The sequence below is a fragment of the Mus caroli genome, unplaced genomic scaffold (genome assembly GCF_978045245.1).
Source record: "Mus caroli unplaced genomic scaffold, Mus_caroli_1 scaffold_1, whole genome shotgun sequence".
Lineage (NCBI taxonomy): Eukaryota > Metazoa > Chordata > Mammalia > Rodentia > Muridae > Mus > Mus caroli.
In genome coordinates this window covers 36,488,740-36,514,781 of record NW_028227256.1, presented here as the reverse complement: position 1 = coordinate 36,514,781, position 26,042 = coordinate 36,488,740, and the positions used below count along the sequence as shown (strand labels likewise).

Genomic DNA, 26,042 nt, shown 5'->3' with positions numbered 1-26,042 from the left:
GCAGCCAGGCCTTTGCCGCGTGGCTTGCACAGTCAACTCCACCCTCTGAGAAACTTTACACAACCGCAGTCCCACGCTGGCCGACCCGGAGCGCACAAACTTCCCCAGACTTGGGGACTCTGGCAGCAGCGTTGCACAATGCTCAGCAGCATCTGCAAGCTTCAGCTCGGCCGCCCACAGCCCTGCGGCACAGACCCTGGCGCCTGCGCACTCCTCACGCCCGCGGGCAGGGCCCCACCCCTTCCGTCGCCACGCCCCGGCCACGCCCCTCCAGGTGCGCGTGCGCCGCGGGGCCGCCCCCGCCGCGCTCGGCGGTCTCTCGCGGGCCGCCGCCGTCTCCTCAAAGCTGCGGGCCGGCTTGGAGCGAGCTGCCTCGTTCTGCCTCGCGCTCTTCTTCCTCAGTAGCCCGGCCGGGCGGCCATGGCGGCGCGGCGGCGGCCCGCGGCCGGCGTGGGAGCCCGGGACGCACTCGCGGTGCTGGCGCTGGCCTTGTGTGCTCCCGGGGTGGGCGGCGGGGCGCTCGAGTGGTACTCGGCCATGGTGAGAATCGAGTACGTGGACCCGCAGTCGAACCTGACGGTGTGGAGCGAGTCGGAGAGCGGCCGCTTCGGAGAAAGCTCGCTCCGGGAGGAGAGGCAGGGCCTGGTGGGCGTCCCGCGCGCGCCCGCGCCCGCGGAGGGCTGCGCGCCCGACACGCGCTTCGTGGCGCCCGGCGCCCTCGGCAACTCGCCCTGGGTGGCGCTGGTGGCGCGAGGCGGCTGCACCTTCAAGGATAAGGTGCTGGCGGCGGCGCGGAGGAACGCCTCGGCCGTGGTGGTCTATAACCTGGAGAGCAACGGGAACGCCACCGAGCCCATGTCGCACGCGGGTGAGCAGGCCGGGCGCTGGGCCGCTGGCCGCGGCCGGGGCGAGCCTGGTGGTTCCCCGGGTGGTGTGGAGAGGGAAGTGCGTGCACACGCTGCAGGATCGGAGCTTCACCTCGGGAGGGTGCGAAAGCTGGGAAGGGCCCTCGGCCGGGGAGTAGCAAACACACTGGAGGCAGGTCCTACCGAGTTCAGTAAGTCTCCAGATTCCCGAACCCGGGACGCTTCCTAAGGTCGACTCACCGACTCCCAAAGTTGGTTGAGTGGGGAGTGTGTAGGAGTGGACGGCTGGCGCCGCCAGGCTCGCATTGTCTCTTCACCAACCTAAAGTGATGGCTTCGTGGCTCTTCGTTGTGGTTTCTTCCTCTCGATGAGGCGAATCTGAGTGTTTTCAAAACCCTGGGTCAGAAAACCTGGGTTTTCTTGCTGTAGTTTCTCTCACGACGCATGTAGGATGATCGCACTCGCTCCTGGTTTGGACAGTTTGAATTCAGATGAAATCTTTTTTTACTGTTTTCATTGAAGGAAAGAAAGGCCTTGCTACCTCTGCCAGGAGGCCACCCCTAAACACGCTGTTCCAGGGACAGACAAGGATGAGTTTGCAAAATGTCATCCTTGGGACAGAGTTCTCTCCGGGGACCCAGAATTTGATTGTGTTTCTCTTGTGCCTTCTAAGATCACATTAGCTTTAGGCATCACACGGTTGACTCATTCTGAATTTCCTGTGATTAGGGTTTTTAAGTTTCTGCTGCTAGCTAAGACACCCTCCTCCCTGTACTGCATTTTTGTTCTCGTTCTGTTTCAGTGTGCATGGGACACAGAGCTTATAAAGACAGAAAAGTGACATTGGACTTGACCAATTTTTTTTTTTACACGGTTGGGAATGATGGCCATTTGATGACAAGGAAGTGAGCTACGAGTACAGATCAACTCTTTTTTTTCTTGGTTGACTCCAGATTAGGAGAGAAATGGGTATAAATTGCAGAAGCATAGAAGGGTGAAGTAAGAGAAGGTAAGGGACACTTGAAATGGTGTGAAAGTAATCTGCTAGAATGGAGAAATGTCCAGAGAAGTTGGGTCTTTAAGAACCCAAGAGTTTGTTGGCTGTGGACCACGGTGGTGGGTGAGAATAGACTGATGTCCCTGCGGTGGTGTTGACTCAGGCAGTTAGTCCGCTGACTGCAAATCAGCCTAATTGTCACTGTCCACACACCATCTTTCCACAAGGCTCCTGAGAGATCCTAGCATTCCAGGTATATGTTCCCAAGTTAAGTCTGTCAGCGAAGATAGGCCAGTGTGCTGTGCTGCAGCCGACTCCTCGATGTTGGGTGTGTACATGTGTGGGTGCACGCACATCTAATGTAGACAGTTTTCTTTTCAGTGACAAGCTCATTACCCTACAATTTTCTAACTCTACCCTTCTGCATTTTTCGATAATGACATTGACATCCTACCAAGCAGACACCTCTTGTTCTAAACATGGCTCAGCAATCTTTCTTGTTTATATTGTTGACATATAATTTATCTGGACCCAGGAAAACACCTCAATCATGTTGACTAGAATCTTCCTGTGGGGGGACACTTCTTTCCCCATTATCTGCCTTCTTTATAGTTTTCTTAGGATAATAATAGTTGCCGTTTTTTGTTTTGTTTTGTTTAAAGGGAGGGTTATTACCTTTTGGAAAATTCATGAAAGTACCCATGCAAGTGACTGAATCTTCCTGGAGTCCCTTTAAGTTAGATCCCTAAAGAAACATGCAAAAGCATTTTAAAACGTGGTCATTTATTGCTTGGTGACCTACAGGATGTTTAGCTACATTCCTGTCTTCCCACATTCTAGAAGTTTTCCCCACATTCGTAACAATCAGAAATACCTTGAGATTTTGCCAGAACTACAGGGAGCAACAAAATTATCTAGCATTTTGAACCACTGGCCAAAGGAAAATTAATTTGGTAGCAGTGTGATTGATAAACAGGAAAAACTAGAAATAAAGTTAGACCCTTGATCTTCAGCTGTAGACACTGCAAAGATGGAAAAGTTAGCTCTCATAGGACTTAGTCCATTTGGGTACCAGGTATTGATAATCTGGCACTTGAGAAGAATTAAGATGGGAGAAGCCAGCTTTGACAGACCTTATTTAAATTTGATTGAAGGTCATTTTTTAGAGCCACTGAGGCTGTTTAGACTTAGATTGGTTTCCTCTGTTTAGTCAAAATGTAGCTGAAGCCTGGAAAACCCACTGATTGAGCTGTTCTTAGTGCTTACGTGTAACACTGGATTTCTATGAAACAGGTAGAAGTGTGCTTCTGAAAGTGAATACGGATAACCTTCCTAAGTTGAAGGGAATAGTTTTCCAGTTCTTCTGAAACTCATTGCTTCTCTTACTGGAATCTAGCACTACATAGCTTTTACATTTTAAGTCATTATTGAAATGGAGGATTTTAAAGAATCAGTACTTTAAGATCACACTCTCAGAACAGCAGTAAGGACTTACAGTTATACCTTACATTCTAACTTTAGCAGACCTAGGTTTAGCAGCTCCTTTGGGCCAAGCATTGTACCTGCTTGTTGGAAATACTTAGGTGTCTGCCTGTCATGGGTTTATGGTCTGTCAGTAGTGATAAACATAACTTCACAGGCCAGAAAAGTTTATACTGAACTGAACTATAGGCACAGGTGCTTAGAAAGCCTATCGAGTGGCTGGGTGTTGGTGCCCAAGATAAGTTGTAGAAATTATCTTGACCAAGATAGGGGAAAGCAGATAAAAGCCAAGCCATTAAGGTCTTAGAGTTGAACTTACTGTAGTTCTTGCAGGTTAATAAGTAACACGCTCCTCCAGCTGAAATTTCTTCGCCATGACGTTTTAGGTATGACATTTTACATCCTTGAATCTTACTTACTATGTGCTAAACAATTGGCAGGAGGTTGGAGAAAGGGCTTGAATTGCATCAAGTCAAAGGGCGTTACAGAGATACAGAAGAGTATCTTAGCCAGCCCATTAATCTGTTTACCTGAATGGTCCTGCAGACATTTAGAAAAAACTGGCAATGGTAAGACCATATTACAAACCTTAAAGATTACTCAGGTCTTTTAAGACCACTGAAAATGGCCACAATATTGATGGGAAGCATAAGACATAAATTAAAATTTCACTGTGACTAGTTCTAAGAACTTAGTTTTAGAAAAAAGGAAAAGAAATAACCAACTTTTAGAGAAGCCATATATTAAGAGATAGTCATTTTGTACCGGAAATGCATATTAAATGGTCTTTGATGCATAGATAATTATTGATTATATGTAATACCATGCTCTCAAATGATCTACAATTTCACATTTGAATTTAAAATATATCTTGGTGCCATACGGAGCCAGAAGTGGCATCCTAACAGCCTCATAGAAGATGGGGCCAGCTAAAACAGCTCCCCAGAAAGATCTTGACTGACAGGTTCAGGATATTAGGAAGTCGTGTATATGTGTGGTAGGTGGGCTTAGGACTTGTGTGTAGCAGAGGTAGTGTTACAAAAGACTAAAAGGTCTGAAATAAACTCACATGGAAAAGCTGCAAAAGAGTTCTCTCAGCAAGAGTGTTCTGCACTATTTACAAGAAATCCATTTTTCGGGAGGAGGTAGAGGTAAAGAGTTTGTTGTTTGGTGTTTTTATGTTTACTTAGGATAAATAGCTCATGCTGGTCCTTAGCTTTTCTCTTCATCTCCTTATTAGTTTATTTTTATTTTGTGTGATGAGTATTTTGTCTACATGTATGTCAGTGTACCACATGCATGGCTGATGCCTGTGAAGGCTAGATGAGGACCCTTGGAACTGGGGTTATGTCCTGGGACTCACCAGGCCTTCTGCTGAAAAGCAAGTGTTCTTAACCACAGAGCCATTTCTACAAGTCTCTTTTCCCTGAAAGCCCCCAAATTTTTGACAAAACCAAATTATACAAAATATTTATGATTATATAGTGTTCCATTGTGAATTTTGTCCTCCTCATTCAACCTAACCCAACCATCCAAAAATTTCTATTTTGTATAACAAGACACTTACTTTCCAGATTAATTTCCTCTACCCTAACTCCTCTTGCTAGGTCATTTCAGTTGTAGCCCTGGAAGACAAGCCTGTTTTTCAAATCCACTCATTCATAAAGAAACCTTCCATGGGTCATCCCTGCTGTATGCCTCCAAAACCTGATAAATTGGACAGGAGGTACTTGTCAGTGAGGAGAGACCTATAAAGAAATTAGACATGGTGTGTGGAAGAGTCCTGCCTGAGGCTGGGGAGACCAGTGGTTAACTGTGAGTGCTATTTTGCAGAGGCCCCCAGGTCACGTCCCACCTCCATAACAGATGACTCACAGTACCTGTGATCCAGCTCCAGGAGGTCTGAGTCCTTCCTCTGGCCTCCTTGGGCACATCACTTGAATGCATGTGTGTGTACTCAACACACAATTTTAAAAATTGATGACAGTGTCTACAGGTGGAGCAGGAGTCACTGTAGAGGTTAAACTGGGCTTGTGCTACACCTTGGTTTTGTTGAGGATGCTCCAGGGGAAGAGAAGTGACTAGAATGTGGTAGTTTACTTATAAAAAACCCTGAAATTATAGGAGATTCTTTTACTGGAACTTTAAGATCAATTATAGCTGCTAAATTAGTTTTCTCCACCAGAAATTTAACCTTCTACTTTAAATATTTCAGTAGTTCTTATCTTCTTCAAAACAATACTAAAGTAGACGTTAAAGCTATTGTACAAGTGTAAATCTTTACCACTGTGTTTGTTTAGTTTTTGACAAGGTAGAAAGGAGAACACAAAAATGTGAGAAGAAAACAGTTACCATTTATTTTTGGCATGGGAAAACTTGAAATTCTGTTAATTTGGCCTGGTAAAAATACTGTTCTGTATCTGTTACTCAAGCAGGTTTATGGTGATACTATGTGCAATGACCCTGTGCTCAGACAGAAATAAAACAGAAACTCCCCCCCCCCCCCCCCCCCCCCCCCCGGGCCTGTCTGCCTCGGGGAAGGTGTAGAGATTACTTTGTGGGTGAGATGGTGTAAGATGACCTTTTTAGTCAAGCAAGAATAGATAACAACACTAAGCCCCGGGGAAGAAAAAGAATAAAGGCTTGCTTCATCTGTTTCTTCTCTATGCTTTCTGTGAAGAAACTCTCTTGTTTAGCTGGTCTTTTTTTCCCTTGTACCAATGTAGGCACAATTATACAAAATTACCTGAGCAGATTAGCTCTTTCAGTGTGTGAGGGAAGGTAGAGCTTATGCATGAGCTAGGTTTTGTTTTGTTTTTTAACCCCCTTGCCTGCTGCTTGCTCAGCTGCCTGCCCTGCTTTGAGAATTGTTCTGGGTATATTGATCAGGCTGGCTTTGAGAACTCCTCTGCCTCAGCTTCCTGAGCAGCTGTGATTACAGATGCTGGGGCACCTGCAAATGTGAAAAGCGAGTCCCATCAGAGTACAAAAGGTTGCCGTGACTTTTACCAATTTACAGTAGGTCCTGAAAGCAGTCTTGCTGTTGGCACTGTTTCACAAGAAGCCAGCCCTAGTCCTACTTAATGCCTCTACAGGCCACAGCTTTAAAAAATACTGTATGTTTTTCACTCAGTGAACTAAGTGTGCTGTTTTCTCATCTTGGTTAACTTTTCACTTTCTTCTTCATTCAACAAAATGGCCTGTTTTTTTAGTAACTTGCTAAGCTAGACTCATCACGATCTCAAATATAGTGTTTTAAAGATTTATTTTCTTTTATTTGAGTTTCTTTTTTGCATACTGTATTTGTGTACTGTATGTCTGCAGTGCCTATGGAAACTAGAAGAGGGCATTGAATCTCCTGAAACTATAGTTACATAGATGATTGTGAGTTCCTTGTGGGTGCTGAGATTTGAACCTGGGTCCTCTGGAACAAGAACCAGTGTTCTTAACCACTGAGCCATCTCTCTAGCCCCTCAAATACAATTGTAAGATGATTTTATAACCTAGAAAAACTCCTTTCATAAAACTTTTTCTATTCTTGAAGATAAAATGTAAATATTCCTCTCAGGGAAAGATTTCCCTCCAAACAAGATTATCCCTCATATCTATAGTTATTTGTGTTCTAGTTGCTTGTTAATAAGTAAGTGGCAGTCCAAAGAAGAATCATCCTCAAACTAATTTCAAACAAACAAACAAACTGAAAAACATTCTCTGAGCAGTTTGTCCAGGAACACACATCACCCTCTGGCAGTGAATGACAAGGTGAGATTTGAACACAAGTCTGGCTCTGCAGCTGCACACCCTTTGGAGAAGATTCAAGGAGCGAATACTGACTTGGACTTGAGTTTTCTGACCATGAGAACCAAATAGCATTTCCAGGTGGCGTGTAACACTGAACATCTCCCTGAAGGTTTTAGAATGACAAGATAGCAGCTTTCTCCTTTAAGTGAAATGTTCAGTAATGGAGGTTGTTTACACACACACACACACACACACACACTCACTCACCCCTCTGCTCACCTCGTCACAATATTATTGTGATGATACTGGCACCAGAAATTGTATCACCTGGTAATTATAGAATGGAAGTCACTTGGGATTCTTTATGAAAGCTTTTAGCTGGGATGGCAGCATTTTAACATTGTTTATATTGAAATGTTCTAAAGTTTCTTTTTTTAATAAAAAGGATTTTAGCAGCCCAGGTGGTGGTGCGATGTGCCTTGGAGGGCAGAGACAGGTGCATTTCTGTGAGTTCCAGGCTAGTCTGGTCTACAGGGCAGCCAGTACTGTTACACAGAGAAACCCTATCTTCAAAAACAACAACAAAAAAAGGCTTTTAGCTTGTACCTAGTAATTTTGGGTGTCTTATAGCTGTGTCCCAGTTGTTGCTATACATGTTTCTGGACTGCTGAATGCTCATTTCCCTAGATATAGTTAGTACTTGCTTTCAGGTATGTCTTCCCAGTGACACTAGGGACATTAATGCTGAGGGTTAAGCTCAGACTGGTTCCAGTATCACCTTGCAGGCAGAGGCCACCTTAGAAGGGTACCCTTCTGGCATTTCAGTAACAAAGTTCCTGTGGCTAAGATCACAGTGGAAATGCTATGGACTCTTATGTCTCAGTAAGATAACATAGTCGATGCTCTGTTTTCACCAGATGAATAAATAAAAAAAGAGAACATAATGTTCAAGGTGTAGTTAAGGAAAAGGTTTATTGTAGATGTGAGCGAGAGCACAGCCGGACTGAACTGGGCCATGAGAGAAGAGAGAGAGGGGAGAGGGAGAGGAAAGAGGGCTGAGAAGGCTGAGAAAGCCAGGAGACCAACAGTACCAAGAGGACCAGAACCACAGTGGCTGGGCTTTATAGGAAGGGGAGCTGGGGGAAGGGGGAGCAAGCCTCGGGGCTGGAGAGGTCTCTCGGGCGGGCAAAAGCCAGCCTGGGTGACTGGAACAGGTTCTTGTGGGTAGGGAGAGACTTCCACATGTTAAATAGGCACCTCAGCCATTTGTCCCAAGTTTCTTTGAGACCAAACTATTCATAGGACTTTCTGCTCTGCAAAGTGAGCCTCCTCCATCCAGAAACTTCAGACTCACCTTAGAACCAGTCACAGCCTCTAGCTCTTCAGTAGCCTTCCGTGGGTCCTCTGTTGGGATGGTTAAGGAAGTACTTGGAGATTTAAGGATAGCAACTTTACCTGTTGTTTTTCTTCTCTTGAGTGTTGTCAGAGCTACTGCTTCACCCTGTGCACTTATGTACTCTGTGCCATTATAGCCCTGTCATTTTGATGGACACTTAGATTGTCGTTGCAGGCCCTTGGTGGGGGAGGGGAAATTGGAAATCAAGGGGAAAATGGCAAATCAAAGATTTGTTTCATAGGTGCAGAAACTGAACAGTTCCCCTCTTTTATATATGTCCGTCAGTGTTGTCATGGCTAGAGCTAGAGAAAGACTTTTGAGAAGCATTCCTGCAAGTGTGGAAGAAGCAGCTTTTTGTACCACTTGAAAGTTGTACCTCCAAGTGGTCTCAGTCGTGATATTTGGGGAGTCTGGTTAAGTATTTTTGCACCATTTAACCTACACCAGAACTTTGTTATTGCTTACCAGGGAAATGTTCATGTTGTCCCCAAACCTAGGCTTCTGAATTCTTTTATCCCTATCAGTATGACCACTAGCAAAGCACAACCTCATGCTGGTATTGTCTGCAGCACAGTCAGTGAAGGAGCCAAAGTGCGTTTGAAATCTGGGCATACTTAACAGCCAAACTTGGCAGGGCTCTGTAGACTCAAGCTGGAGGCATCCAGCAACTTTGAGACCTAATGGATTTCTTTAGATCTCTTTGTCTTACCCATCTTTGTTACTGGGGAATGAAACTGGGGTCTCACACACGGTGAGGACTTTGTCTCATTCATACAGCATGAAATAAACACATTTTTAGAGAGGTGCTTGGGTTTAAATTCTGCCTCTCCCACGCTAAGTAAGCACACATGTACCATTGAGGTCTCCCCGGCCCCTTAGACACTGTCCTGTCTGTCCTTTGCACTTAGTTTGGTTTAATATCAGCTTGTTCAAAACTAACTGAGAGAGACAGTCCAGTAGACTGGTTGGCATGGATAAGTGGATTTAAACTTCTTTTCTTGGTCTTAAAGAGAGTCAGCCTTCTGCCTAGTAAGTGAGCACTCAGGCCGAGCCATCCCCCCAACCCACTCTAAACTTTTAAGAAGCAACAATGGTAAGTTCAGTTATACTTTCCAACTCATATCACCTTATTGTGGTTTCTGTGCTTGAAACTTTGAGAAGGGATAGTGAAAAATTCACAAGTTTTCTGTAAGAAAGCTTTTTTCTTTTCTTTTCTTTTTTTTTTGGCCAGACATGATAGTGCATATCGTGTCTAGCATTTAATTTAATTCTATCATTTTCAGGAGTCAGAGGCAGGAGAAATTCGGGGCCCACTATGAGACACTCTCAAAAAAAATTAAAAAAACCAAAACCAAAAGAAGCCTTGTGCCTCTGTAACACACTATTATGGGGAAGGGATGGAAAGGCTACCTTTGTATTTGTCCTCTCTGCATGCCCAGTCACTGTCCTGAACACTCAGATACCTGCCTGATTTTACTCGTGTTGGATTCTGTCTTATTGGCACGGGGGCTGATCTCATTGAAAGATTCTGGAGTTTGATATTATCAGGACATCTGTTAGGGTTTTCTGAAAAATTAACACAAAGTTGTTCTTTCTCTTATAAAAACTACTTTGTTCTGCATATTATATCTATTCTTCCCAAGTTAGTCATTTGTTACTTTAACCTTGACTTTGAAAAAGTTTTTATTTTCCTATTGTCATCTCTCCCTCCTTTCTCCCACGCCCATCACAGCTATTTAAGAACCTCTAGATGGATTATTATAACTGAATTTTTTTCCCTAATAGTACATATTGTAATTCTCTTCTTTTAGTTTGTATATTTCTTTTTAAACATTTGCATTTTTGATTTACTAATTTATTTTTACATGCATTGTGAGAAAAACATACAGATTTTCCCCAATATAATATCCATTTGCCTTCATCTTGTTTTTAAAAATAGTCCATTTTCCTTATTGACTTGTGTTATCACTTGCTATGTACTTTTTTGTGTATTTGTGTGTATTTCTGGACTTTCTGTTCCATCTCATTCTGTGCACAACTTTGGCTGCTACCACCATGCACTTAATGCTTTACCTGTAAAGCATTGTCCAGGGTTCGTTGTTTAAAAGGCATCATCATCCCTGGTCATTTCTTAGCCCCTTTGTGACTTTAGAGGGAATATCTTTGGTTTTTTGGTTTTTTTAAAATTTATCTGTTGATATGTTGTGGTTGCTGTATTTATAGCTAGAGTTATAATAAACTGAGGATTTCTGCCTCTTTTCTCTCAGGTCTTCAAAGCAGGGTTAAGTAGTCGTGAGCATAAGCTGGGCGGGGTAGTGCACACTTTTAATCCCAGCTCTGGGGGTTGGGGGGGGGGCAGGAGGCAGGTGGATCTCCATGAGTTCTAGGCTAGCCTGATCTACAGAGTGAGTTCCAGGATAGATTGGTCTTCATAGTGAGCCACTGACTTAGGAAAAACCTGGTAGTGATCACAGAAGAGCTCTCACAGTCCCTCTTTTTTTTTCTTTCCTGAGATCAGGTTTCTCTGTGCAGCCCTGGCTGTCCAAGAACTCACTCTATAGACATGTTTTTAATTCTGATGGACATGTTTGAAGAATTTTACATTCATATTCATAAGTGAAATTAATCCGTGTGATTCTTTTGCTTTTTATTACCATGTTTGATTTTATAATCCTAGATAGACATCTTTATAGTTTTGGAGTTAAGCAAGTACTCTACCATTGAACCCCAACCCCCAGCTCTTGGGTTTGGATTTCTGGAACAGGGTCTCACTGTGTAGCTGGGCTGGCCTTCACTGACTGTACAGTCCAGGCTTAGCTTAAAGCTGAGTCTGCTGTTTCCACCTCTGGGTTAGACTTTGACCATGTACCTGGAAGTGTCCTTTTCTTATTTTTAATAAACTGGAAAGTTTAAATACACTAATATTTTGTGCTTCTTAAAGGTCTGATGATAGAACCATCTGTGAATCTTCACGGTGTCATAGATTTAGGGAGAACAGTTCCTGGTGATTTTCTCACTTCAGTCAGACTCTGTTCTCTTTTGGAATCAGTTTTGGCAGTTGATGTTTTTCTGAAAGTTATTCATTTTTATTGAAGTTTTCAAATGTGCACTTTGATGAACATACTCTTAACTTTACCTAACTTTTGTCTTCTTTTTTCATTGCTTTGTCCTTTTGTGCAGGAACAGGAAACATAGTTGTCATTATGATTAGCTATCCAAAAGGACGAGAAATTTTTGATCTGGTGCAAAAAGGAATTCCAGTAAACATGAGCATAAAGATTGGTACTCGTCATATGCAAGAGTTCATCAGCGGTCAGTCTGTGGTGTTTGTGGCCATCGCCTTCATCACAATGATGATTATCTCATTAGCATGGCTAATATTCTATTATATACAGCGTTTCCTATATACTGGCTCACAGTTTGGAAGTCAGGTAGTTATGGATAATTTCATTTTGATTTTTAAATGATAGCTCATAAATATAATCTATATACTACTTGAAGTTAAATTTAACCAAACTAATTTTAGTTTATTTATTGAAGTCATATGACTTTGATAAAATTTTTAATTGGGTTACTTTTTTATACATTTGGTCTCTGCAGGTACCTGTACCCTCTGTCTTTATGTAGACAGAGGGAACTTGTCAAAGGGCATGTGAGCATGAACACGTGTCCATTTTCTGCTCGACATAAGGCCGAGGGCTGCTTTGTGTCTGACAGGCCATCAATCTGAAGGCAGGCTTCCTCTGTAACAGCACAGAGAAGAGCCAGAGGCTTCCAGTGGCACACTAGGACCTAATGCATAGTATGGTTCCTGGCCTGATAACCAGGCAGGACTCTTTCTTCGCAGGTACCATTGGTGGAGAGTGGATGGTACCTTCTTCCTGGGCATCATTACTTTTTGCCAATATTTAAGTGTAGGAATTGTTTTCTGGAAGTTGAAAAAGTGTGGCTAAATGACAATTTATGATTAGAGTGCTAGAGTTCTTGACTTCCATTTCAATGTCACACACACACAAAAGGGTATGGAATTAGAAGCATAGGTTGGGGATATGGCCCTTGGTAGGGTGCTTGCTTAGCATTTGTGAGGCCCTTCATCTTACTATTGCACATTAGCAAGTAAGTAAATAAATATATTCTTAGCTGGGCATGGTAGCTCAGGCCTGTAATCCTGGATTGCTTCAAGCTCAAGGCCGATCAGGGCTTTAAAGTGAAGCATTATATCTTAATAATGGTAATAATAATAATAAAGTAGCTTATATGTTTATATGGCTCTTTTGTATATTAAAAGTTAATGTTTTTTTCTAAGCTATTTTCATAAATTGTAGTGTGTGGGTTACTTTAAACAGACTATTTAATAATACTGTTTTCCTCCCCAAGAATCATAGGAAGGAGACTAAGAAGGTTATTGGCCAGCTCCCTCTACACACTGTGAAGCATGGCGAGAAGGTAATGCCTTCTTGTGCACTGTCTGTCTCACACTGGGGGATGTTTGTGTTGGAGGAGGATTTCCTTCTCAGGCTGCTGTTCGGCAGTAACGAGTCTGATGCTCGTTAGGCCTTCATGTGTGTGTCTCAGGTCGAAAGGAGAGTTGACAGGAGTATGATGAGTGAAGGGCCGTCGTGGCAGCCCTTAGTTACATGTAAATGAGTTACAGTCACAGAACAGTGTATCTCAGTGGTAGAGCTCGTGCTTAGCTTAGCATGCATGGACTCCTAGATGGCTCCAGCACCCCCTTCCCAAAAAGGTTAAATGAGTTCAATTTGATTTAAATGATAGCTCCTACATTCTGTGTGCTTACTAATGACAGTGTGCCAATATTCCCGACTTTGAAAGTCCCTGTAGGCCCAGTAAAGACTATAAAGATGCTGGGCTTTTTAAAAAAAGTGTGCACCTGAGTTCTGTGAACATTTTGTTGAACCTGAGTCTGTGTGTGCATTCTCTCCAAGCCCCTCAGTTCCTGCGAGGATGTACTGAACATCTCTAGAGGAGAGAAAGGAGATTTTTAAAACAACATGTTTAAAAAGGAGCCATTTTGACCCTCTCAGTCAGAGACTAAAAGCAGTTAAGTAGCAGTGCAGAGCCTGGCTGCTCGGATACCCGTAGCGGGAAGCTTTGCCAGAATTGTCGTAGCGGCGTCTTCTGCGGTGCTGTGCTGCCTTGTACGTGCTGACTCAGGTGCTCTCATACTGCTCAGTGCTCTCAGGAAGCTCGAGCCTCACCTTCCAGTCTGCACTTCTCTTCCTCTGTCCACATAAAGGACTTTCTTTAAAAGATATTACACTTAGGGCTTTTGGGTTTAAAAAAAAAAAGAAACCTGTTATTATGTCTTCTGTGGTATATTTAGGATTAATATATGCTTTGGGTTATTCCTTCCCCAATAACTTTTGTTGTTGGTTTTTTCGGGACAGGATTTATCTGTATATATATCCTTGGTGTCCTGGAACTCAATGTGTAGACCACGCTGGCCTGGATCTCATACAGATCCGCCTGCCTCTGCCTCCCAAGTGCTGGGAGAAAAGGCGTTCGTGCGCCACCAAACCCAGCCCCCAGTAACTTTTACACTGTAACATAATGGGATTTTAATAGTTGATGCAAGGTACTGATTTCTTACTCTGCAAATCACCAAGTAAGTTTCCAGTTAATAACTAGTCGTGCAGAGTATGTATAGAATTTTTCATAAGAATTACTAGAAAAGGTCCTTCTAGTAATTTATAAATTAGATGCTGGTCTTAGGCTGTGAGAACTGATTTCTAAAAATGTATTTGATCTTCAGTTCATTTGCAGGAAGGAATCAGTACCTATTAAAACTGCTGTACTTGCTCCTCCTGTTTTCTCCTCTCCTTAGGAGGGAGTCTCATCCCTTACGTATGAGGAGACAGACTCATGTGTAACTTGTTGAGAATATAAGTAAATTGATACTATTCTCTTCCTATACCCAACATTTGTTCAATATTTCCTATACAAAACATTTGTAAGATACCAGGAACTTGTTTTAAAACTGTCAAAATAATGTTTAACAAGGCTTGGTCTGTGACATACACGTCTGGATTGGGAGTGTTTTTACACTGTGAACTAACACAGGGACATGATTGTGTGCAGTCAGCATCTTACCCAGTCCTGAAGACAAGTGATTATTTATTTTAATTTTTGTGGATTTATTTATAATGTATAAGCTTAAAAATTATTAAGAAATTTTAAAATGGCTTCCTGTATAATATATGATATATAAGTGAAAGTATTTTGTCACAACATATAATATTTTCAAAAAAGATATATTTTATGTATGCAAGTCTACTGTCACTCTCTTCAGACACACCAGAAGAAGGCATCAGATCCCATTACAGATAATTGTGAGCCACCATGTGGTTGCTAGGAATTGAGCTCAGGACCTCTGGAAAAGCAGTCAGTGCTATTATCTTCTGAGCCATCTCTCCAGTCCACAACATAGAACTTAAGGGGCTGGAGAGATGGTTCAGTGGTCAGGAATGTTAATTGCTCTTGCAGAGGACCTGACTTTGATCTATTGCACCCGGATCAGCTCAGAACCACCTCACCTGCCTCTGCCTCTGCCTCTGCTTCTGCCTCTGCCTCTGCCTCTGCCTCTGCCTCTGCCTCTGCCTCTGCCTCTGCCTCTGCCTCTGCCTCTGCCTCTGCCTCTGCCTCTGCCTCTGCCTCTCCATGCACATGCTGTGCGTAAACTCGCACAAGGGTACTATATACAAAAATAACTAAATGTTTTCATAAAATACCACAACAGAGAGTTTCAAATGCTGTTATAAGTTAATTTTAATAGTCTCTGGTAATGGTATTATATCCATACAAAATCTGGTTTTTACTGCTTCCTCATTAATTACTGCTAAGGATATATTTAAATAATAACTCAAGGGTAGTGGGGCTGTGTTTCGTAATGTGAAGTTGCCAAACATGGCAGCCTCAGGAGCACATGCTGCGTGAGGTTCTGAATCCCTGTCTCAGAACCTCAGCTGTCCTGGCTCCACTGACACGTCCTAACTCATAGAAAGCCTAGGACCTGTAGACTCTTAGGTGTAGAAGTAGCGCCAATTCTCCCACCCTACTGCTAATAATGTCTGTTTCTATACATTTCTTCATGTTTTAGGCAAAGGTGTTAGCTCATTCTAATTTGGGGCTGGGAGTTAACAATAATGAAGTAAAATTTTAGATGTGTAGCCATTGTACTTTCTCTAAGTTATAACTGTTCTTTCAGAGATACAAATTTCTTCTTAAATAACTCCAGAAACCAAATGGCTTATTTGAATATTCATTCCCTTTATGCTTTATATTTGAAAAAAAAGTTATTTTTTCATCATAGCAGGTGTGGCTGGAATGTAGTTAGCTTCCTAGAGTGTTATCTAGCATTGAAAAAGCCCTGAATCCATTGTCCAGCCCCATAAAACTGGGCCTGGTGATTCCTGAGTACAGTCCAGATGTTTGGAAGATGGAGGCAGGAACATGAGAAAATCAAGGTCACCGCTGGCTACACAGCGAGCCTGAGGTCAGCCTGGGACTAAGACCTCTAAAAACAGAGTGATTTGCTTGTCTGTAGCCCTTAACCATCTAATACTTCTTCAGACGCTTAGTATTCAAAACGCTGTTAGTGCCTGGGCTAGGCAGACAGTGGTTTTCTTTCCACCTTTCATTCAGTTTCTTTAAAAACTGCTAGCTGGAAGAAGGAAATGTGTTTTAGGTTCCGGTTGTTCCAGCATAGAGTAATAGGATCCATTGTTTTGATCGGTTTCATTGTTTTCTAACTTATTGTTGCTGTATGTGCAATGTGTGTACATGTGACTCTCCCTCTCTCTCTGCAGGGAATTGATGTCGATGCTGAGAATTGTGCAGTGTGTATTGAAAACTTTAAAGTCAAAGATGTTATCAGAATCCTGCCATGCAAGTATGAATACTTTTTTCCTACTAAGATACTGAAAATTACTTAACAAGTTTCACTGTTCTGACAAAGAGTTCCATGTTCTCTGACAAGAAGTCATTATGATCTTGAATTACCTCATCTTTCCTACTGTCTTCAGAGACCTGTAGGTGACCACTAAGAGCTGCTGTGCGTCTTTGTCTTTCATTGGCTTTTAAAGTCTTACCAAGGCTCGCTTAGACTCCTGCATACACCCAGTAATGCAGAGCACATGCTAACTAAAAGGAGCAAGAGCGTAGGGCTGAGAGCCTTCAAGTGGCCCAGAAGCAGGGTCAGACCCACAGAAGTTTGCCTTTACTTATTTGCTGAGTGTAGGTTCCTTTCGAAGCTGTAGAAAATGAGTACCCTCCCTTTGCTGAGGTTTCAGTAGCACAGATGCACTTAAAACTGGGAAGTAGCCATTTCATTTTTAATAATCTGTTATTTTAACTGACTTAAAACATTTTGTTTAAAAAAATTGCTGATTAGCCAGGAGGTGGTACGCTCAGACCAATACTTGGGAGACAGAGGCAGGGGAATCTCTGAATTTGAGGCTAACCTGATCTACTGAGTGAGTTCCAGGACAACCGGAGTTACACAGAGAAACCCTATCTCAAAAACATACCTCCATAAAAGAACTGCTGATTAGCAAAGGGGCTTGTTTTATGTATAGAACTTAGATGTTTTTCTTAAAAAAAAAAGTCTAATAAATGTCAATTATACTTTACATATTTTAGAATCAAGTTGCAGAGTACTGTATTAGCTTCTTCTCTTTAATATTTTACTGTATATATGGTACTTTTTAGTAGATTGAATTCTTGATACCTCTGTTGAGGAAATAGAATGAGTTCCACAATAATAACAGTTCCCCGAGGCACGCCTGGCTAAATTCTGTCAGTGTGCATAAACGATCAGCACGTGGGCATTTAGTGAACTGAGGTCAGTATAGGTTGATCATGTTCTGCACACGAGCATTGGAAGAGTTTTAGGCTGGTTTTAGAACAGGTTTCAGAGTGATGCTCAAGAGTGCACAGAAGAGAGGTGGGGGGAGGGGGGGTGCTGACTGCTGCACTGAGCTCATGCTGGACCTGTGCAGATGTGTTAGCTGTGCACGTTACTTGCTCTCCTCATTGGAGTTGTTATTTTGTCCACTTTTCTCCTAAGCAGCATGTTAAAACATCCCCAACAAAACTGAAGTTTCTTTCTTGTTTTGGACAATTTCTTCTGGGTCAGTGAGTTTTAATTTGTGGTTGAATGACAAACTGAACTAGAATGTTTCACAATTAAGAACTACTATTTTTTTTTTTAAGAATTACTATTTTAATGGCACTGGCAGATTTTTGTTTGAAGAAAGCCTTCAGCAGACTGGTTACAATGAGTAGTATATGTGGACACTGAACAGCTGATGGTGTAGGTGGAGAGAGTCGGAGACACGCAGCTCCTTGTGGTCATGCTGTCTAGTCACACAGCTGGGGTTTGAGCTCTGTCTGTCTGGTTTCAAAGCCTGTAGTTCACACATGTAGGAGGGGCAGGAAACCAAGATAAACCAACAAGAAAAGAAAGTGTGTGCACCTTTCTGGTAGCACAGATGTTTATTCAAGAGTAGGCTTATAAAATGTGCAAATGGAAATAACCATTTTTCCTGCCCCTCAGATGATTAATATATATTTCCACTTGAGTCACTTTATAGACTTGAAGAAGATATTATCAACTTGGGATTAGTTTATTGCTGGTACCTTATTTGTGGGCTTTGCTAGCCTAAATGGTTTAGAATAAGTATTCTACTAAAGCACATGAAAATGATTGGGCATTGTAGCGCTTAACAGAATCCTAGCACTTGGGAAGCATAGGTACAAGAATTCTGAGTTCAAGGCAATCCTGGACTACATGGCACATTCGAGGCCAAATTGGGTAACATAGCAAGACCCTAATCTCAAAACCATAGACTAACGCTCATACACACACACACACACACACACACACACATATGATTTAGTATGTGGTGGAAATAGATCCACCATTTTTTTGTTAAATGAAGAGCTTTCACTTTATTTAAAAAAAAAAAAAAAAAGCATCACTAAGTCCAAAATCTTAAGTGGGAAATCTTAAGACTGGAAAATAACTTAGACAAGTGGGTAGACATCATGTTAATGTGTGGTTGGCTCACTTTATACAGGGTATGTTGGTAAAATGCGTTATTTCCTTTATAAGATATTGCAAACATTTATTTTAAGACATTAATACATACTTAATTTTTTTAGGCATATTTTTCATAGAATATGCATTGACCCATGGCTTTTGGATCACCGAACGTGTCCAATGTGTAAACTTGATGTCATCAAAGCCCTGGGATATTGGGTTTGTTACGTTTTTGTTTATATTCAATCTCTACCCCAGTTCTTCCTGAGTATCTCACTTTTATTACTGACCCAGAGGCAAGACGAACAGATGAAATATTCCTTCTGATATCCTTACTGTTACTTAAAGAAGTTTTCAGTATTTAAAATGAATGTGTAGAATAGTGCACATAAATCAGTGAACTGAGTTTATGACAGAATACTATATAGCCTATGAACATCTTCCCCAATCTGCAACTAGGAAGTATAGTTCTGCACATGCGAGCATTCCCTGTGTGCGTGTGTGCTTATGCATGCGTGGGTTTGTGCATGAGTGCAGGTGCTTGCATGTTTGGTTTTATGTAAACTGAGTCATAGAATGTATGAAATAAATAGAGGTGCCACCTATATCTTCTGGCTTCAGAGACACATTTTACACATACTATACCCAATAGATTCTGATATCTGCTCTCACTTTTTATGGGCTCCACAGTTTTTTGTTTGTTTTTTAGACTTGCATGTACTCTATTATGCCTCAAAATACTATTGATAAAATTATAACTTATTTTAGCTAACAATATTTGAAGGACTGAGAATAAAGCTCAGGGTGCTTGAAGGCCTTGTGCCAAAGTCCTGGACTCAATCTCCCTATCACATAAACTGGATGAACATTGTATACAACTTAAAACTGTTATAGCCATGTATGCATCTATAATGGTGTCTCTAGGAGCTACGCATGGAACAGGGCTGGCTTCGTGGGATGCAGGTGTGACAGTCGCCCTTTAGCTTGGTGTGGCCCCTCAGGGAGAAACTGTTTCATCCAAGGATGGCTGTACTACAGCCTCATCCTGCTTTGTCCTGAAATGTGGCTTCCTTATAGAATTCCTAAACTTCCTCTATTGACAGCTTTTCATTATCTGTCCCTTTAGCCTGAGATAGCATATCTCCCTCATGGGCTTGGTTCATGCCCTCTATGTGGAAACTGCAGTTCAACAAGAGGTTGAGTCTTCATGGTTCAGAATTTTAAATGAGAAAACACAGAGCTTGATGAATTGTTTTCTTGACAAAGTCTTAATTCCCTTCCTTAAATGCACTGAAGCTTATGCTCAGTTGTCTTTTTTGAGTGATTCTAAACCAGCTTTTCCACTCTTGACATTTATGTGAGACCAATTTCTGTTTTAGCTAAGCAGAGACTCGCATCCTCGTACATTTTGTTCAGAGAGTATAGGCCCACTTATTTCATATATTAGAGATGAGTCTTCATTTTATATGAGGTTGAATTCTTTCCTTACTAGAATACAGAGAATGCGTGCGTATGTGGCGTACTTTGTGAAGGATAGGAAGCTATTATAACTTCAGCACTGGGGGTGTGTCTTGCTTGTAGTGTCTCCGTTTCTAGAGGAGGGCCCATTTCCCTATTACCAGTAGAGTTCCCAGAGACTCTTAAGACTTCAAAGCAGTCCTTTGGTTTGCAACCATATCCACTACATTCATTGAGCAAAAACTGATCAGACAAATGCTGTCTAAGATGTTAAATTGAACTTGGCTCAGAGATAATCACGGTATAGTCCCTTTACTAGAACACGGATTCTTGGGGATTTCACTTTCAGGCCAACGGGGGCCAGTACATATCCAGAGATACAGCACAGCAAGGGAACGTGGAAGATGCCATCTGGGTCAGAAAAGAAAGAGTTTATACTGCCTGTTGGACATGGAGAAATGGAGGACTGTATTTTAGTGGGACTGCTGAGGGACTGTCACCTCAGTACGTAGTAGGTGGATGGTGTGGCACAGGGATGTGAACTCAGGTGGAGCTTGGTGGAGAGCTAGGTTTGCGAGCTTTGTTGAGAAACAGATTGGGATGAGGCTAAACAGGAGTTGGTATTGTGACATTTCAACAGGAATTTTGCTTGATGTGTCTAGGATGTCTAGTTACTGGTGAGGGAAGAGGGGGTGGTTTTAAAATGCTCCTAGGACAGAGCAGAGATGTCTGAGTGCCTGTGAACCCACGCTCACAGCCTACAAACCCTTAGTCACTTTCCAGCAGTTTCATCCACCCACGTGCATCTGTGGCTCTTAGGTTAACCAGAAAGAATGTCTGAGACACTCACCCACTGGTGTTGGGGCTTAATGGAGTGTGACTAAAGGAGTCTCTGGCCATGCTTTCATTATCTTCCTTCAGTGCAACAAAGAGAAGGAGGTGGGAGGGGAGTTGGAGACAAACCACAGTGGAGAAAGGACACAGAACAGATTTTTAAAACAGAAAAATGGAGCCTTCAGCTATTTAGAGCCTCTTTGTCTCTGACACCCTGGTGCTATGCTGTAAAATGGCCCAGGGCTGCCGCTGGGGCTGCTTGGGGCTGCGGGAGCAGCAGTGAAGCTGTACAGACTCTGCAAGAAGACAGTTTCAGGGAGTAGCTGCTTTGTTTAAATCATTTAAAGGGTGAGATACACTTCCATCAAGTGGAGAAACTCTCAGAGGAAAACAAAGCAAACTTAGTAGGTCTGACTGACTGGATACAGGAGACGGTGGCTTCCCACCCCAGTTCCTTTCGAGAGCCAAGATATCGCAAGGGAATTTACTAGCAGAATGACCCCACACTGGTCATGTCACTGAGAAAGCCATTGTCTTTTGTTTGCCTCTCAAGGGGGACCCTGAGGATACACAAGAGCTACCCACCCCAGAAGCTGCCCCAGGAAGGGTTTCTGTTGGAAATCTGAGTGTGACATCCCAAGGTGAGGAGAGGAGTGAAAGCAACCTTCCATCATCTTCCTCGAGCGAGTCTGGGCCGCACCGCCCCTGTCTTAAAGAAGATGCAGGGGAGGACACAGCATTACTAGGTATGTGGCTGCAGATATAAACCCACAATGTTACCAGTGAATGGGGCAAGATGGAAGGCAGGAAAATACTGGCGCGTACATAAAAACCACAGGCCCCCACTTATAGATACCATTTCAAGCTTTTGATGCATACATTCTCAAGAATGGGGGGAATATCACACAAATGCTGTTTGGTAAACTGTTCTTTTAATGTATGAAGTTCTTTCTGTATCAATCACTTGGTAGATAAATTGTTATGACCAAGTTTTTAAATTTTCTTTTGTGTTGCTCAATTCATGTCTACATTTTCAGTGGTTTCTGTAGTCTCGTCGTATTGTGTAGCATGTGGTGAGGTCATGGTCTTCTTGCAGCTGCTTCTCAGCTCAGCTGCTCTTTCTTACTAATTCTTAGTTAACTTTTCTGATGTCATGACAAAACGCCATGACCAAAGCAACTTAAAAGGAAACATTTATTGGCGCTCACTGCTTCAGCAGATTAAGAGTCCATGATCCTCATGGTAGGGAGATGGCAGCAGGCAGGCATGCCCTGCAGCAGCTGAGATCTTACAGCTTCTCCACAGTGAGAGGAAGGAAGGGAGAGGGACTGGGCCTCCTTTCCAGAGGCAGGGGACCAAGTAGAGGAACACATGAGACTGTGGGGCCATTCTCATTCAAACACTAGGTTGTAGAAATGCTTTCTTTTTTTTTTTAATTGTAGTGGGCCCAAGTAGAGCCTAGGGCTTTGGACTTGACTGATAAGGTGTACCTCCAGCCCTTTTTTAGAACTTTTTAAGTTTAAATTTAATATGGAAAGTACAAGACCTTTGTCAAATATTTTGTCTCCTCTCCCTCAGTTTCTTTATTTCTTTGTGTTGGGAAATGCTAATCACAAACACTGGCATTTGGCCATATTCCAGTGACTAACTTGTGTATTCTTAGCCTCTGTGTGCTTTTCTGTCTTCTTATGGCATGTCTAAATAGGAAAGTCTTCTTCTTCATGGTTGGTTATGGTTCATTAGAGAATTACTGACCTATGTTTTGGTAATATTTGTAGGGTTTCTTTTTTTTTCCCCCCCAAATTCCTTTTTGAAACTGTGTCTCATATATACCAGGCTAGCCTCAAATTCCTTAGATAGCTGAAGATGACCTTGAACTTTTGATCCTCTGATCCCACCTCCCAAGTGTGAGATTATAGGCATGCATTACCACACTGGTTTCATGCAGTGCTTGGGATCAAGGTTGGGGCTGTGTGCATGCCAAGCAGGCCCTCTACCAACTGAGCTACATCCCCATATCTGCCCCTTTTTAATTAATTTATTTATTGGGGTACCCATGTATGTCATCATGTAAATGTAGAAGTCAGGGTAACTGAGGAGTCAGTACTCTCCTACCTTAGTTAGGTTCCAGGGATAAAATTCAGGTCATCAGGATTGGTAGCAAGAACCCTATACTCCATGAACCATCCTGCTGGCCCCCTCTTTGGTATTCTTTAAAGATTAATTATGAAGTTATTTTGAGCCTGGTGTGACAGTGCGTAACTTTAATCCTGGCACTTTAGAGGCTGAGGCTGGAAAATCTTTTGAGTTTGAGGCTAGCCTGACCTATATAGGGAGTTCCAAACTAGCCAGGGCTACATAGTAAAACCTTCTCTCTAAACAAAAGAGAGTGTGTAGAGATTGCTCTGTGGTTAAGAGCACTGGGTGCTCTTCCAGGGGGCCTGCGATCCATGACTAGCACTCACATGGTGGCTCATGGCCATCTGTAACTCTAGTTCCTGGGGTGTGATACCCTCTTTAGCCTGTGCAGGTACGAGGTGTGTATATTGTATCCTTACATACATACATAGAGGCAGAATACCCATATACATAAAATACCCATATACCCATATACATAAAATACAATTTTTACTTTGTCAATTAAAAGAAAGTCCTACCAACATTTTTTATTAGAATTAAAATAATCTATAGATAAAATAATTTGTAGATTATTTTAATTGAGAGTAATTGATGCTTCTAATTTTGAATTTGGCTATCCTGAATAAGACTTCCAAAATAGCAAGATTAAAATTGAATCAGATTGTTTTTTAACATGTTTTGGAAAACTTACAAGAATGGTTAGAATTTTTATTGTATATGTCGGGAGGGTGGGCTACATGTGTGTATGCAGGTGTAAGTGCAACAACGTGCATGTATTCTTCTATACACACACATATGGGTTTTTGTTTTTTTGAGACAAAATCTCCTACTAGCCTGGGACTTGCCTTGTAAAGCTAGGCTGACTGGCTGGGAGTCTCTGGTCCATCCCTCTCCACGTTTCTTAGAGCTGGGATTATAAGCACACTATTATTATAAGCACACTATTACAGCCAACTTTTTTTATGAGCGTTCTGCAGATGAAGCTAAGGTAGAAGGCACTTTACAAGCTTAACCATCTCCCAAACCCCTAGAACTTACGTTTTAAACCAATATTAGAGGAAAGAGACAAAGGAATATGGTGGCTCCAGGGAATGGATTTCTCAGGATCATAAAGCTGGGCCCTGATCTCTGGCTAACCACATTACAAAGCAACATATTCAACACAGTAAGGAATTTTGCTTTTAGGGATCCTTTTGAGTCAAACAGTGTATATACTACTGTGATTTGAGTCCAGAAAGAAACCCAATTTCTTTCCTCAAGAGCCTGACCCCACTTGAGATGTGTAAACAGAGAGGTCCTTTAAGGACAGTCACCAGATGAATGTTGGCTCAGATAACACTAGTCATACTTACTAAATGAAGGATATTTCTATATTTCTCTTGCTGGCTGTGTTTGAAACGGGTTGTCATTTCTACATGTAAGTTTTATTTAAATGTTTCTATAATTTGTTTCTTGAATTATTGTCTCCACGTGTGTAACTGAGGCTGGACAGACCGACTGACCTAGGATGGCTTTTGGTGCTTTGTTGTAGGAGCCGGCAGGAGTGACCCTCAGCATGGAGGATCCATATGCTAGCACCATCCTCACTGACAGCCTCACCGACAGAGCCTTGGCTTGAATACAGGACATTCAGTTTTTTACTCTAGGGCATAGTTCGTATACTTGAAAACAGTGGATTTTATTTTACTTTACCTTTCAGATTCAGGTTTGATATACAAAGGGCTGAGATATTTTATTCCTAAAAGACTTTTAATTAGCCTTCATCTATTTATCTACTAAATTATGATGTCTATCATAAATTTTGTTGTATCAACTGTCACAGATGTGTGTGGAGGGGTTGTTTCTGAGTACTAGACTAGCCTCTGTGGTACTATATATAAAACAAGATTCTGTCTCTTGGGCTTTTTAGACAAAGCTCACCGAGTTGAAGTGTGAAGTGTAGTTCCTTATTGATCACATGAACGTTCCCTGAGCAGAGACTGTCGAACTTGGAAATGAGAAATCTTGCCGTGGGCAGTGGTGCATACCTGACCTGCAAACTCTGGCTGAGGCGCGAGGAGCTTGAGTTCAAGCCTGCTTTGGGCTGTGTAGCCAGACTGCTACGAAGGGGTTAGGAGAGAGAGAGAGAGAGAGAGCAATCAGCTGGCTTGCACTGTGTATCTGCAGAGCCTTAGAACCACACATTCCTCCTTCTTATGTGCAGTTGTGAGAAGAACACTAGATGATTTTATGATTTACATTTCTACCTTTATTGCCTAATTTCTTTTCACACTTGGAAGGAGAAGGGAATTTATCCATGTTTTTCTACAAACTAAAAAAAAAAAAAAAAAAAAAAAAAAACTGGCAAAAAATGCCATATTGCATGTTAAAAAAGCATTAAAATATTGATTAAGAAAATCAAGTAGGCATACAGTAATGTCTTTAAATGATTAGTATATTTTGGTGGATTTAATCTTTACAATTAAAAATACTTAATTAAAATTTTGATTTTGTTGTTAGACTAAAATAACGTTTTCCTAAAGAGATTTTAAGCCGATTCAATACTGTGACCTTTTATCCTTTTTATCCTTCTTTCCTGTTTAATGTTCTTGCTGGTGAAGTCTTTGAAGACTGTTGTCTAAATTCTGTATAGTGCTTAGATACATACTTTGAAGAGCAAGGAGTCCTTTGTTGTTGATTCTAAACTTGTGTTGTATGTCTACTTTGTAGACAAAAATAAATGCTTATTGACAAAAATTTTTCTATGTGACGAATTTTATTTAGCATAATCAGCCCTAACATTCAGCACAAAAAGTTTACAGAGAATAGAAAGATCATTAATGTAAGCTAGTCTTTACAAAAAGGGAAAAAAATATGTTCTTGATCAAAATATTTTACACTTCAGTGATAAACGGAGAGTGTTTTTTTAAAGGGGACTTTATGTATATGGGTACTTTGCCTGTATGTACATCTGCGCGTCATCTACAAGCCTAATGCCAAGGGAGGCCAGAAAAGAGTATCAGATCTGCTGGACTGGAGTTAGAGAGGCTGGTGAACTGCCGTGTGCGTACTAGGTATTGAACCTGAGTT

General features: G+C 41.9%; 1 protein-coding gene and 1 non-coding gene across 2 annotated transcripts; both read left to right on the top strand.

Annotated features, from left to right (window-relative positions):
- Positions 1 to 290: 290 nt before the first annotated feature.
- On the top strand, positions 291 to 25,709 carry Rnf149 (ring finger protein 149). The gene is made up of 7 exons (XM_021172305.3): positions 291 to 868; positions 11,663 to 11,913; positions 12,860 to 12,928; positions 16,309 to 16,391; positions 18,665 to 18,761; positions 21,388 to 21,580; positions 24,505 to 25,709. Exons 1-7 carry the CDS (start codon positions 421 to 423, stop codon positions 24,546 to 24,548), a joined length of 1,185 nt encoding a protein of 394 aa, XP_021027964.1. The 5' UTR covers positions 291 to 420; the 3' UTR covers positions 24,549 to 25,709.
- Positions 3,852 to 3,981, top strand: LOC115032439 (small nucleolar RNA SNORA33). The gene has a single exon (XR_003838116.1). It is a non-coding gene; the product is annotated as a small nucleolar RNA SNORA33 (small nucleolar RNA).
- Positions 25,710 to 26,042: the final 333 nt, after the last annotated feature.